Source organism: Pan paniscus, chromosome 12 (assembly GCF_029289425.2).
Source record: "Pan paniscus chromosome 12, NHGRI_mPanPan1-v2.0_pri, whole genome shotgun sequence".
NCBI lineage: Eukaryota > Metazoa > Chordata > Mammalia > Primates > Hominidae > Pan > Pan paniscus.
The window spans coordinates 40,149,608-40,162,948 of record NC_073261.2 but is presented as its reverse complement, the minus strand read 5'-3'; the positions used below and the strand labels follow the sequence as shown (position 1 = coordinate 40,162,948).

At 51.4% G+C, this 13,341-nt stretch overlaps 1 protein-coding gene across 2 annotated transcripts in view; it reads right to left on the bottom strand.

The window, feature by feature from the left end:
• Positions 1-13,341, bottom strand: part of REEP1 (receptor accessory protein 1) — a 123,571-nt gene that overhangs the window by 5,106 nt on the left and 105,124 nt on the right. Inside the window, exons 7-8 of one of the 2 annotated variants that reach the window (XM_034953499.2) lie at positions 8,527-8,562; positions 880-1,031 (exon numbers count right to left, since the gene is read on the bottom strand). The exons of the other annotated variant lie outside the window; for it this stretch is intronic. Of the exons in view, the coding sequence (XP_034809390.1) occupies positions 880-1,031; positions 8,527-8,562 (188 nt within the window). The remainder of the gene's footprint in view (positions 1-879; positions 1,032-8,526; positions 8,563-13,341) is intronic. 2 annotated transcript variants of the gene reach the window in all.

The window sequence follows — 13,341 nt, the reverse complement described above, 5'->3', positions numbered from 1 at the left end:
CTGCCAGAACTCCATCCACATCCTACAACTGACAATAGCATATACGTCAAGGGTATTGGTTTTGGTAACTCTAAAGGGCTATACCCCTTCACTAACATTTCATGAATAGCTACTTTATACCAGGCACTATATGCTGTGTATTGGAGATACAGCGATGAACAAGCCTTGTTCTTATTTATAAAAACTTTTCAAATAACACATTCTGAGTTTTCTTCCCCCAAAACAGTCAATTTGGGTTGTTATTCACTTGTACGTCAACTTAGAGTGGTAGTTGTTAATACCTGGAAAAAGCAAAACAAAACAATAAAGACCTAGATACTTTACCACTCTCCTATTTATTTTCTTTTCTTTTTTTCTTTTCTTTTTTTTTTTTTTGAGAAGGAGTCTCGCTGTGTCATCCCAGCTGGAGTGCAGCAGTGCAGTCTCACTGCACTTGAACCTTGAGGCAGGGTTCAAGCGAGTCTCCTGCCTCAGTTTCCCAAGCAGCTGGGACTACAGGTGCGCGCCATTACACCCGGCTAATTTTTGTATTTTCAGTAGATAAGGGGTTTTGCCATGTTGGCCAGGCTGGTCTCGAACTCCTGACCTCAGGTGATCCACCTGCCTCGGCCTCCCAAAGTGCTGGGATTACAGGCGTGAGCCCCTGCACCCGGCTCACGCTCCTATTTCTAAATGAAATTAATAGGATTTCCTCTCCTTGGCAAGTAGCTGGATGCTATCCAGTGACTGGTTCTGCTTGTTTGATGGAAGGAGATCTTTCCACCCCAGGTATTGAGGAGATGTTGGTGCCCCAAGAGATGCTGCTCCCAGGACCCCCAATCTCCAGGGCACAGCCTTTGGACAAACACACTCCAACCCACAGCCCCAGACACTGTGTACCTCCAGGGGCAATTCCGTCCTTCGAGGTGCTTTATACTTGTACATGAAATCCAGCAGGTCTTCCTCCTCGTCGTCAGAAAACGCCAATGGGTTTTGGACCTGGTGGGGCTCCCATGCCTTCATACCACCCTCATTCACATCTCCCTCAACCACTTAATGTCCATTTACAATCTACACAGAGGAGACAAGGTATAGCAAGGAGGCATCAGTGCAGGGAGCAGGGAAGGGCAAGGTTAGGCACACAGCACAGCAAACCAGGCCTGTGAGGACAGCTGAGGCCCCTGGGTCTGAGGAAGCACTGATGTTTTGGGGGCCTCCTTACAGGGGATCTGGGATTGTGAAAGTGCAGTTGTGTGAATCTCCAGGCACTGTGCACAGAAACAACCACAGACTCAGAATCTACTGAATTCTGAGTAATTCAATAGATTTACTAAGGGGGCATCACTTCCCTGGGTGAAGAAAGAAGCGGCTTTAACTGAGACACATCAATCCCTGCAGCTCAGTCCTGTGATCCCACACCAGGTGAATGCTCAGGGAAAGAATCTCTAGAGAGGATGGCAGCAGTGATGTGGGGTGGGGTGGGGGAGCAGTTTCTATGTTGTACATACAAGCCATGTTGACATTGTATATTATACTTGCATATTCAATTCCAAGCATCCTGTAAGAGACAGGATATAAAATGCCAGGAGGCCTTAAGTGATAACCTTAAACAAAGCTATATAGTTTTTTTTGTTTTTGTTTTTGTTTTTTTTTTTTTTTGCGAAGGCCCAGTCCTAGAGAAGCAGAGAAACCTAAGGAAGGAGAATCTGACAGACGCCTCTGCCAAAAAAAATGATAGCAAGATTCCTGTTTCAGTCTGCCTTGAATACATCTGCAGGAAAAGCTTCAGAATTAATTCATCTCATTGAACGCAGTGTTTTTTAAATGTTAAATGCTAATACATATTCCATGTCATCTGCTAGGCGGTTCTTAGTTGAGATGTAAAATATCTTCTGCCCCTACCCAGCTTATCTGGTATCACACACACACATTCTTCTATGCTTCATCTATTGTTTTTACCTAGAATCACAGAATGCAAGACTAAGGGGTTCTCAAGTCATCTGGTCCAATCACCGTGAGGCCTCCAGATAGAAACCACAGCTCTTCCTGAGACACCCTGCTCCTAAGAACATATTCAGCCACCGAATGTGCTCTCTCTCCATCAACAGTGGACTTGCTAGACTATAACACCACCAGGCGTGGAGTAAAAAAACAGACAACTGAACCCTAATCTTGGGCAGCTTTACCAGTTACCACTGCTGTGCTCCCCAACAGCCAGCAGGAGGCAGCACAACACGCAAAGCTGAATTTTAGGCTGGGGTGTGATTGGTTCAGACTGGGCCTTAGTAAGTAAAGTCCTGAGATCACTGATGTTCCTTTGATTTTTAAATTACTATTATTATTTTATTTCTACTCTGCACTTCCCTCAGCTTATTTACTCTGGGCTTAGTTTGTCCTCTGCTCCCTTCCTCTGTCCTAATCAGCTGCATCCTGTTGAGCACAAAGACCAGTGACTCCAGGGAGCCCTCGCTGAATACTCTGACCCTCCCTGGCCTCCCCACTCTGACACCCGACAGTGCTTGGAGGCTGTGCCACACAGCTTGTGTTGGGTGCCCTGGTCCTCATGTCAGTCTCATTGCCTCAGCCAACAGAAGGCATCCTGAGATTGGGGGGCCATGGCTGATCCTCCCTCAGTCTCTCTGAGCACCTGACCCAGGGCTGGGCACACAGTGGCCACTCATCAACTAAACTAAATAGAATCCTGAAGTCATCTCAGAGAGCTCAGCTCTAGTCCCAAGTCAGAGCTTGACACCCCCATTAACCAAACCAGGAAATTCCTTCTGGACACAGATACCTCCTGCCTGGCAGGAGGGAAAAAAGACCAAAAGCCCTCAGACCAAGGCAAAAACTGCAGAAGCAGCCTGGCCAGCTCCACCCCAGCAGCAAACTCCATGACATGGAAGTGGGGTGGGTACCGGTTCGAGACTGTGCCTCTGCATATGCTGTACCCTCCACATCCAGGTCCAGGGCTTTCCCTGTACTGATGGTTGTGGGTGTCAGAAGGTGGCCCAAAGTCACCGTGAGATCCTCAGGCATCTAACAACCCAGGCCAGTTATCCAGTCTGGATTCACTGAGGCTGAGCAATGAACTCACACTTACCAAAATCACCATCATCACTATAATCTCAGGACTGAAACCAAAATGGCTTTGTGCATGTTCTCCACTGCAGGGATTGCAGGGTAGAAAAGAAATGACCCTCCAGCCCAGTAGGAGTGATGGTTCAAGGACAACCCAGATATCCAAGCAGGAATAGAAACAAGTGCTCAGCCCAGCAGAGGCTGGGAGCAAAAGAGGCCAGTGTGGGCAGTGAGGGAGCCAGAATAGCCTCAGGAAGAAGCTACAGAGAGAACCTCCTAAGAAGAGAAGACATCTCCTAGTCACCGTGTCCGCTGAGCATTTCTGCCAAGAGTGTTGTCTATAATATTTGCCTTACTCTCAGAACCAGTGAGAATAAACATTCTAAATAAGACAAGCTTCCACGCCTCTAGCTGGCTGTTGCACAGTGGACTGAATCTCTTAATAATTGTATTTCCCTCTTTGCAGTGGTTTCAAGGAAGCCAGGTGTCTCAACAGTCTACACCTTGATGGCATGCATTTAAAATGTCCTTCTCCCCACTGATTCCATCTTACTTGCCCACTCCCTTTTCCCCATGCTTCAATTTTCTTACTTTGATTTGCTACTTTAGATATATTTCCACAAGTAGACCTAACTCCTTTTTATATCAGGAAGGAGTATAAATGGAGAAATGAACCCCACAGAACATAGTCCCAAAACAGGGGCACCAGGAGGAGCAGGAGAGTGAGTAGCTGGGTAGAAAATCCCATGCTCTGCCTCCTCCGTGTTCTTGTCCCTGAAGATCTAAAGATTGGTGACCCAACAGGTCCTTACCCCTGGCAACAGGCCTGAAAGAGTATTGCTATCCACATCTTAGTACTCTAATTGGCTCCCAGAGACAATGTGTATGGGAGGAGGGTCTCCCGCCCAAGGTCATGGCCATAACAACTTGCAAACCTCAGGTGATGGTGGCCACGGCCTTGAGCCTGCAGAGCTGCCACTATGATGCCCAAAGCTGGGTTGCTTCTAGGAAAGGGCAGGGTCTCTGCTGTCTTCCACAGCAGGGGAATGGGTGTGTGGCCTTGGCTGATGTTTCTGTATTAGCAAATGTGTCAGCAGGGCTACAGCAGCCAGGGCTGCAGGCTCCACCTCTTCTCTCTGTGGGGAAGGGAGGGAGGGAGAAACTGGCAGAGCCTCTCAGCCCTTTAAAGGCCTGTGTAGCCTGCAGTGGGCCCAGGGCTGCCCCACCCCTGCAGTGCAGCAGAACCTCCCCCAGGTTAGCAAAAACATCCCACACAGCACACATTAGCGGGAGCATTAATGGAAGGCAGCAGATGTCTGCAGAAGAGCACGCCTGTCTGGAACACTTACATCCACGTCCCCAACAGCACCGAGGAGAGAGAAAAGAACATTCCGTTAGAGAAGGGTCTTTGGCACTAAAACTCACACGTGTGCACCATGCACACATCCCCATCCACACACACTCACAGACACACTCACATACACACATGTAGACACACACATGCTCACTCACTTCCCATGCTCTAAACCTCAGGCAGCTCCTCCTGCTATAATCAGAAGGACACTGCCCAGAGGCCACACTCAAAATGCAATTCTCTCTCTCTCTCTCTCTCTCTCTGAGAGGACAAAAAGGATGACTGCTTTTAAAAATTATGTCCTACATGCTTGATTTTAAAAGGGGGGGAGGGACACCTCTATGACTAACCACACAGGCAGTAATCCAGAGTTCAGTTCTATATGACGTAGAGGTAGGCAGAGAAAAAAAGAGAGAGAGAGAGAGATAATAATAGACACACAGAAAAAAAGAGACAAAGACATGCAGAAAACAATAGGGAATCGGTTGACAAATGGGGCAGGAACAGAGCAAAGATGGGAAGAAAATGTTCTGGCATCTGAGATGTGCAGCTTAGAATAGAGGCTGCTGCCCCTGGGGCCTCTAAGCTCTGTCACTGCCCTAAAAGGCACTTAGCAGCCTCCGAAATGCCTCCTTTCCCTACCCCCATCATGAATTAAGACCTGAATTTACAACTCCTAGAAAATGTTCCTGTCTGCTGAGGGATCCTGGGGCTCTGCATGGCCCCAGAGGTAATTTGAATCTTCCCAGGCGCCCCTTGTGACAACATTTCAGGGGACCAGGAGGAAAGTGTCCCCGACAACTGTGAAATCCTCTTACTGCTTAAGAGTCAGCCTATAGCCCCAGGTGCAAGACAGACCTCCCCCAACACCATCTGCCACCACTGCACAATCCAGTAGAGACTGTCAGAGCTGGGAGGACCAAGGGACACCTCATGGAGGGGGAGACTGAGGCCTGCAGAGTGCAGGAGCTTTCCCAAGGCCTCAGAGGGAATGGTGTAGGCCAATCATCAAAGGGTTCCTTGCATGCAGACCTGAGAGCCAGGGCACAGGTATTAAGAGGCCCTTGGAGAGGCGGAGGCCCAAGAAAGGAAGGGCTAGGGCAACAGCTTCCAGGTCTTGAGGCCGCCACCAGGCCTCACCTGCTTCCCACTGTCCAGCAACCCCCATCCCAGCAGCTCCCAACCTGCTCGGGGATAAGGAACCAGAACTTGGACACTGAATCCTGGACACACTCTTATGCACATGCAGCCTTCCAGAACTATTCAGTTCCTACAATCAACCACAGCTCTATTGAAATGCACTGGAAACACTGTGTCTGATCATGAAACCACCAGATGTCATGGCAGGAAGGGCTTCTGAGAGCAGCACAGAGCAGTGTCAGGGGAAGAATGGAGGACAGGGCAGCCACTCTCCCCGACCCCCAAGTGCCAGTCTCCCAGAATTAGAGGCTTTTGGAATGGCTCACAGAATTTGCAGACTCAAAACTACAGTGTGAATAGACAGAAATCCCTGCAATTGCCTGGAGCCACTGGCACCGCAGGGTCATTTCCCATGAACTAGTGTGTCCACCAGGCCAGCGTCTAGTGCCCGGTGCTGGAAACAGCTGAACGCAGCCCCTTCATTTCCAACTTGGACCAGGAGGCCCCACAGGGACACAGGGTTAGTCACAGCTGGGCTGGGACGCTTGTCTCCACCTGCAGCCCTGCTCAGACTCCTCTGTCAGTTCAGTTTGGCCTTATGGCCTCCAGAATCCCCAGCTTTTTTCTTTTTTTAGATGGAGTTTCACTCTTGTTGCCCAGGCTGGAGTGCAATGGCATGATATTGGCTCACCGCAACCTCTGCCTCCCGGATTCAAGCGATTGTCCTGCCTCAGCCTCTCGAGTAGCTGGGATTACAGGCATGTGCCACCTCACCCGGCTAATTTTCTATTTTTAGTAGAGATGGGGTTTCTCCATGTTGGTCAGGCTGGTCTCGAACTCCCGACCTCAGGTGATCTGCCTGCCTCGGTCTCCCAAAGTGCTGGGATTACAGGCGTGAGCCACTGCGCCTGTCCTAATCCCCAGCTCTTCTATAAAGGACTTAAAAAGCTGAGCACTGAGAGCCTTAAAAATAAAGCAATGCAGGGAAAACAGGACACGTCACATAATGCAGTTTCCTGTCTTGCTCACTGCCGATGTGGGAGGGGCATGTCATGCCTCCGCGGCACCAGGGCTGGAGCAAAAGCTATATTAGGCACCTTGCGTGCCTTCCTTCCTCCCCTGACACCAGCCAGCAGGCTGCAGGCCAGGCACGGCCCCTCTTGCCTTCCAAGCCTAAGGCAGCTTCTCTATGGGGAGCCAGGCAGTGTGAAAGGGGCACTGGATTAGTCCAGGACCCTCACTAGTCCCTAATGTGTCTACTTAAGGTTAGGCAACTGGAGAAGCAGGTCATGGCAACCACCAGGTGGCTGTGGCTCCAACAAGCCATCACTCACACGCTGGGAGGGCAGCAACAGGAGTCTCTGTCCAGAACCGGGAGACCTCCACTCTCCCTGGGGTCTCCTGGATGCTCCAGGCTATCACCACCACCACCACCACCATCATCATCACCACCACCACCACCACCATCATCACCACCACCACCACCACCATCATCACCACCACCACCACCATCACCACCACCACCACCACCATCATCACCACCACCACCACCACCATCATCACCACCACCACCACCATCACCACCACCACCACCACCATCATCACCACCACCACCACCACCACCACCACCACCACCACCATCACCACCACCACCACCACCACCACCACCATCACCACCACCATCACCACCATCACCACCACCACCACCACCATCACCACCACCACCACCATCACCACCACCACCACCACCACCATCATCATCATCATCATCATCCTCATCATCCTTCCCAGGATTATTATGGCCCTTTCACAGCCACTTTCACAACAGCACAGTGAGGCCGGGAAGCAGGGATCTCATCTCCGTTTTAAGAGGAGGAACTGAAGCTCACAGCGGTTAGGTGATTCACGCAAAGTTGCACAGCAAGTAAGTGGCAAAGCAGGAACAGGGCTCCCTTGGCTGCCCCAGGACCAGAAACCCCTGGAACTTCAGGACTTCATCATTTCAGAGGACCTTAGTCCTCTGAAGTTCCTGTGTCCTTACCTGGAGCACAAGGAAGTATGACCCTGTTGTGGCTTTTTTTTTTTTTTTTTTTTTTTGAGACAGGGTCTTGCTCTGTCACCCAGCTTGAGTGCAATGGCACGATCATGGCTCACTGCAACCTTGATTTCCCAGGCTCAAGCAATTCTCCTGCCTCAGCCTCTCAAGTAGTTGGGACTACAGGTGCACACCAGCACACCTGGCTTTTTTTTTTTTTTTTTAATTGTAGAGATTAATTCTTGCTATATTGCCCAGGTTGGTCTCGAACTCCTGGGCTCAAGAAATCCTCCCACTTCTGCCTCCCAAAGTTCTGGGATTACAGGCATGAGCCACCCCGCCCAGTGACCGTGTGGTGGTTTTAAGATATCTCCACACATTCTTTGATACTCCTCCCTTCAAGAGGTGGAGATTAATTCTCCTCCCCTTGAATGTGGGCTGCGCTTAATGACTTGCTTCCAACAAATAGAATAAGGCAGAAGTGATGAGTGTGACTTCAAAACCTAGGACAGAAAAGGTACCCTGGCTTCCTGCCTGCCCTCTATCTCTTGAATGGCTCACTCTAGGCCAGGCCACCTGCCACGTTGTAAGGACTCTTAAGCAGCCTTGGAGAGGCCCAGCCAACAGCCATAAGAGTGCCATCTTGAAAGTGGACCCTCCAGTTTCGTCAAGCCCTCCGATAACTCAGCCCAGGGTGACATCTTGACTGCAGCCTCTTGAGAGACCCTGAGCTAGAACCACCCAGTTAAGCTGCTCCCAGATTTCTAGCCCACAGGAACTGTAAGCTACTGTGTTTGCTGTTATAAAGGGTTAACCTCCTGACCCCTCCCTATGACCATGCAGCTGAAAGGGAGCCCCAGGGTCAGGTGCCCACTCCTGGTTAGAAGCTCTTTCCGAGTGAGAGTCCAGCACGCTGCGGAGAGGCTGGCTGCTTACTCACCTTTCCAGGTCCTGCAGGTGGAGCAGCAGGTACACACTGTGGGAATGGGGTAGGGGCACCATCAGTGACATCCCCCACTGGACAGGAACCAGCCCCGGGCAAACAGGGAGGCCCTGGAGAGGCGTGGGGATCCCAGTGTGTACAATATAGGGATCCCAGGAAGGTGGGTCTCTGTAGAGACACCAAAGTGGGGAAAGAGTCATCTCAGATTCAGTTTCCGCTCAGGTGCAGAAGATACCCTCACCTGGCACACAAAGTCAGTCCTTGCACCCTGCAGCCCTAGGGAAGGCCGGAGACAGAGTCAAAGTTCCCTCTGGAAAATAACTCCAAGCACCCCTGCCCAAAGCCTCCTCCTCTCTTTGCTTTCCAGTTCAGAATGTCCTCCAGGAAACCTCCCCAGACTTACCTCTGAACCCCAAAGTGCTTCGTATCTGGGCATTTGCAAAGGCCTAACTGGCTGCTGCCTTGTACACGCCATTGGTCTTGGTGCACATCTGGGCCTTGGCATAGAGTAGGTGCTCACTAAATACATGCTCACTGAGTGACTCCAAGTCCATGGAAGGCCAGGATCATTCTTTCAACATTTCTTGTACACTTCCTGGTGTCCAGTGCTAGGCATTCAGCATATGGTATCTGACTACACACCTTCCAGCTCATTCTGCAGGGAGGGCCATGTCAGTCCCTGCCTGCCCTGACCCTTTAAGCAAAGAGGAAAACTCCAGGCAAGAGAGAGGGTCAGGCCAAGTACACTGCCCAGCCCCATCCTGGGTGCTGAAAGCAGCAGGAAAGAACTCTCCTTCCCCTTCTCCAACGCCTAGACCCTGTGTCCTCACTGCACATACAGAGGTCTCTGTGTGCCAGGCATGTGGTGGGTATGTTGGGTAGGCATTTACAGAGGGAAGCACAGAACCCTTGTCTGCCTGCCAGAAGCTTGCAGCGCTGAGTGACCGTGCAGGGACAGTCTTTGTGCCCCTTCCTCCCTTCCTCGTTTGTGTGCATCTTCCTTCCTTTTCTCAAGATGCAGGAGGTCACATGGATGTCCCTTCTTGGCTCACAGCAAATGGTCCACACTGGTTCATGGGATCCCCTTCACTTTTTTTTTTTTTTTTTTTTTAATGAGACAGAGTTTCACTCTTGTTGCCCAGGCTGGAGTGCAATGGCGTGATCTCAGCTCACCGCAACCTCTGCCTCCCGGGTTCAAGCAATTCTCCAGCCTCAGCCTCCCGAGTAGCTGGGATTACAGGCACCCGCCTTCACGCCCAGCTAATTTTGTATTTTTAGTAGAGACAGGGTTTCTCTATGTTGGTCAGGCTGGTCTCAAACTCTCTACCTCAGGTGATCCACCCGCCTTGGCCTCCCAAAGTGCTGGGATTACAGGCGTGAGTCACCACGCCTGGCAACCCTTTTTATGTGCCTTTACATGACTTTTATTCCCACACCCCACTCACATTCTCCTTCCTCCTCAAGGAGTGTCACTTTTAATATTTTAATGTGCAACTTTTTGTTTGAACATGTTCTTCGTATAAACTCCGTGTTGTTACTTTGCATGACAGGCATATATTTTTTACATAAATTGTTAGATAAAATCTCATTCTGTTTTGCACTTTTCTTCACCTGGCATCATGCTTTCAAGTTCCACTGTGTGCACATTTAATCTGTTGCTTCCAGCAGCTGCAGAGAATTCCACGAGCTGCAGCTCCCACCTCTCTCCAGGTTGTCTTCAACCCCTGCCACCTGTCCAGGGTTTGCAAATTCTCTGGTTTGCTCTCCTCACAACCCTAAGACATAGGCTGAATAGGGACTATTCGGTCTTTTTTACAAAGAAGAAAGCCTGAGGGAATCAGGTCTGTCCTCTGTGCCAAGGCCAAATCTATGGTAGCGACTGCCTGGGTTGTTCTGAGAGAAGTTCTGAGGCTGAATTGAGGCTCAGGAGGAAGGAGCATGCCTTGCTGTGCTGCATTTGCTGTGTCTGCACAGGCCCGGCATCACCCGGCCAGGATGAAGTCTAGCCTCTTCCCCTTTTCTGGGGCCCTTTCTGCTACCTGATCTGGCCTGGCATCTGAGGCCCACACTGGGGGCTGAGCTGGGGAGAGTACACCAGCCCGGTATAAATTGGCTTCCTCTGCCAGACTTCCTCCTAGGCATGTTGACCTTACTTCAGGGTATGATAGCCCAAGAGCCTCTGACCCAGGAAATTCTGCCCCATATCCACGCCCCAGGCCATCTTTCACCTGTCTTCCTTTTTTTTTTTTTTTTTTTAAAGATGGAGTTTCACTCTTGTTGCCCAGACTGGAGTGCAATGGTGCAATCTCATCTCACTGCAACCTCCGCCTCCCCGATTCAAGCAATTCTCCTGCCTCAGCTACTCCATGAGTAGCTGGGATTACAGGCATGCACCACCACGCCTGGCTAATTTTGTGTTTTTAGTAGAGACGGGGTTTCTCCATGTTGGTCAGGCTGGTCTTGAACTCCCGACCTCTGGTGATCCACCCTCCTCAGCCTCCCAAAGTGCTGGGATTACAGGCGTGAACCACTACACCCAGCTCCTGTCTTCCTTTTTGAGATGGCTTTTATTTTAGGCTCCAGAACAGCTGGAAAGAGCACTACACTGTCCTTGGCCTCCCTGCTGGGTTGCACCTTTCCTCTTTGCCCCCTGTGGTCATAGGTGCTGAGGCCAAGGGGGCCAGCAGTGAGGAGGGCTGGGGCATGATGCAGCACAGCTGGTCCTCTCAGCCTGGGACAGCCAGAACACTCCCCACTGCCTCCCTGGGGCATGGCAGGGGACGTCATCACCTCTGCTCATGGAGAGTGGCAGAGCCAGTGCCAAAGCAAATCATCCCAAATGCTTTTCTACCTGACGCTGGGCTGGGAAGATACTCCAGGCCCAGAAGACACTGCCATCTCCCTGCAGAACCTGCCAGCTTCTTGCATTCCCAGTTCTGAGGCTGCCCTGAATAATTCACCAGGGGAGGTCTAGGCAGGAGGCCTGGATTCTGGGACTGGGGGCCTCAGCCCAGTGCACAACCTCTCTGAGCCTGCTTCCTCCACTGGGCTTACCTCTAAAATGGCAACACAGACTCTTAGAGGCAAAGGGACGCCAGGGCCACCTAAGCCCGCTTCCTAGCCAAAGCAGGAATCCCTCCCTCGAACCTGACCATCCAGCTTTGGCTTGTGTCCTTCCAATGTCAGGGACCTCACTACCTCCCAAGATGGCCCATTTTGCTCCTGGACACTTGCAGCATGACAATGCGCCTTCTCAGGAGAGACAAATTACAAAAAGAACAATGATAACAGCTACTATGTACTGGCGCCAGGCATGGCCATAAGCACTTTCACATGGCTGGTTTCATTTGAAGCCTCACAACAACTCTACAAAGGGGTGTCATTCCTTGTGTAGATAAGAAATCTAGGGTGCAGAGACGGTAAACAGCTTGCCCGGCTCATGCGGCGAGCAAGTGGCTACCCCCTTCGAACTTCACCCCACTGGTTCTTGCTCTCTGCCCTCTGGGTTTTACTGAATTGAGGCCCCTTTTCCATCTAAGGGGCAGCTTTCATCTGAGGCTTGGTAGATGATGAGCTGATGCAGTGTGGAGATGAGACTTAACTCTGTTTTGTATCCCTATTTCTGGGGCAGTGTCCGGCAGATCAGAAGCTGTAGATGCTTGACAAAGCCTGGATGGTTGATGAGTGAGTGACCAAGGGCACTGGCCCCGGAGTCAGAAGGCCACGCTCTACTGCAGCCCAGCATGGGTGACCCTGCACAGTCCCCTTCTCTGGACCTCTGTCTCTTCACCAGTAAAATCATTGGGTTTGACTGAAAGATCCCTGAGGTCATTTCCTGTCTGGCCTTTTGGGATTCCATTCCTGGGGGGGGGGGGTCCCTCGGGGGGTAACCCCTCCCTGAGGTGGCCATCACCCCCACAGCCGAGCCTCCACCTCCCCAACCCTGCCCTGCTTCCAGCAGTGACAGGGTTAAAACATCTCCCAACAGAAAAGCCACAGTCTTAAGACCTGCGAAGGGCCAAGGGGACACTGCTGAGAGGGAGGAAATGGACGGAGCCCTGAGCTGCACTTGGCTCTGAGCATGAGTTGCCATTCCCAGGCAGCCGCAGGCCTCATGCCTTCCTGTTGATGGCTAAGACCCCCGGGTAACAGATGGGGTCTGTCAGGACATGGGGCTTATGGCCAAGGTGTCCCCTGCAGGCTGCACCTTACAGCACATGGTCACAGGTGGCCAGACATCTCTGTTTATAGATTTAAGGGCCACGCAGTCACCAGACATACATTGTGGACATAGATTCCCACCCTTCTCACCACAGCGAGGCAGAAGTGGTGATCCAGAACCGTCCCCCACGCCCCCACCATCAGTCCTGGGCAGCTGCTGTGCTCAGCCCCTGAGACCCAAGGCCCCTGGCATCCTCCCAAGGAGCAGCCCAGGAAACTGTGTGCCCCCACCCTCCATGAGCCTGAAACCCATGCTGGTGGATCCGATGTCGGGGGGTCCCAAACACGGCTGCATCTCAATGAAATCACACTTCTGGGTCTCACCCCAGACCTACTGAAGCCTCTGCAGATGGGCCCAGGACTTTGCATGTTTAACGAGGTCCCCAGTTCAGTCCCAATACCAGCAATCCCACGATGGGCGTGTGACACCAGAGTCAGACATTGGAGGCAGAGGTGTGGTTACTGTAAGGTCCCGGTCACCACAGGAACAAGAACTCAGAGCTAGCATGGCCCTTGGTATGCAGAGGCTGGGGGTGGTGTGAGGTACATGAGAGGTCAGAGATGAGAAGGAGACAGCAGAGTGAGAGAGAG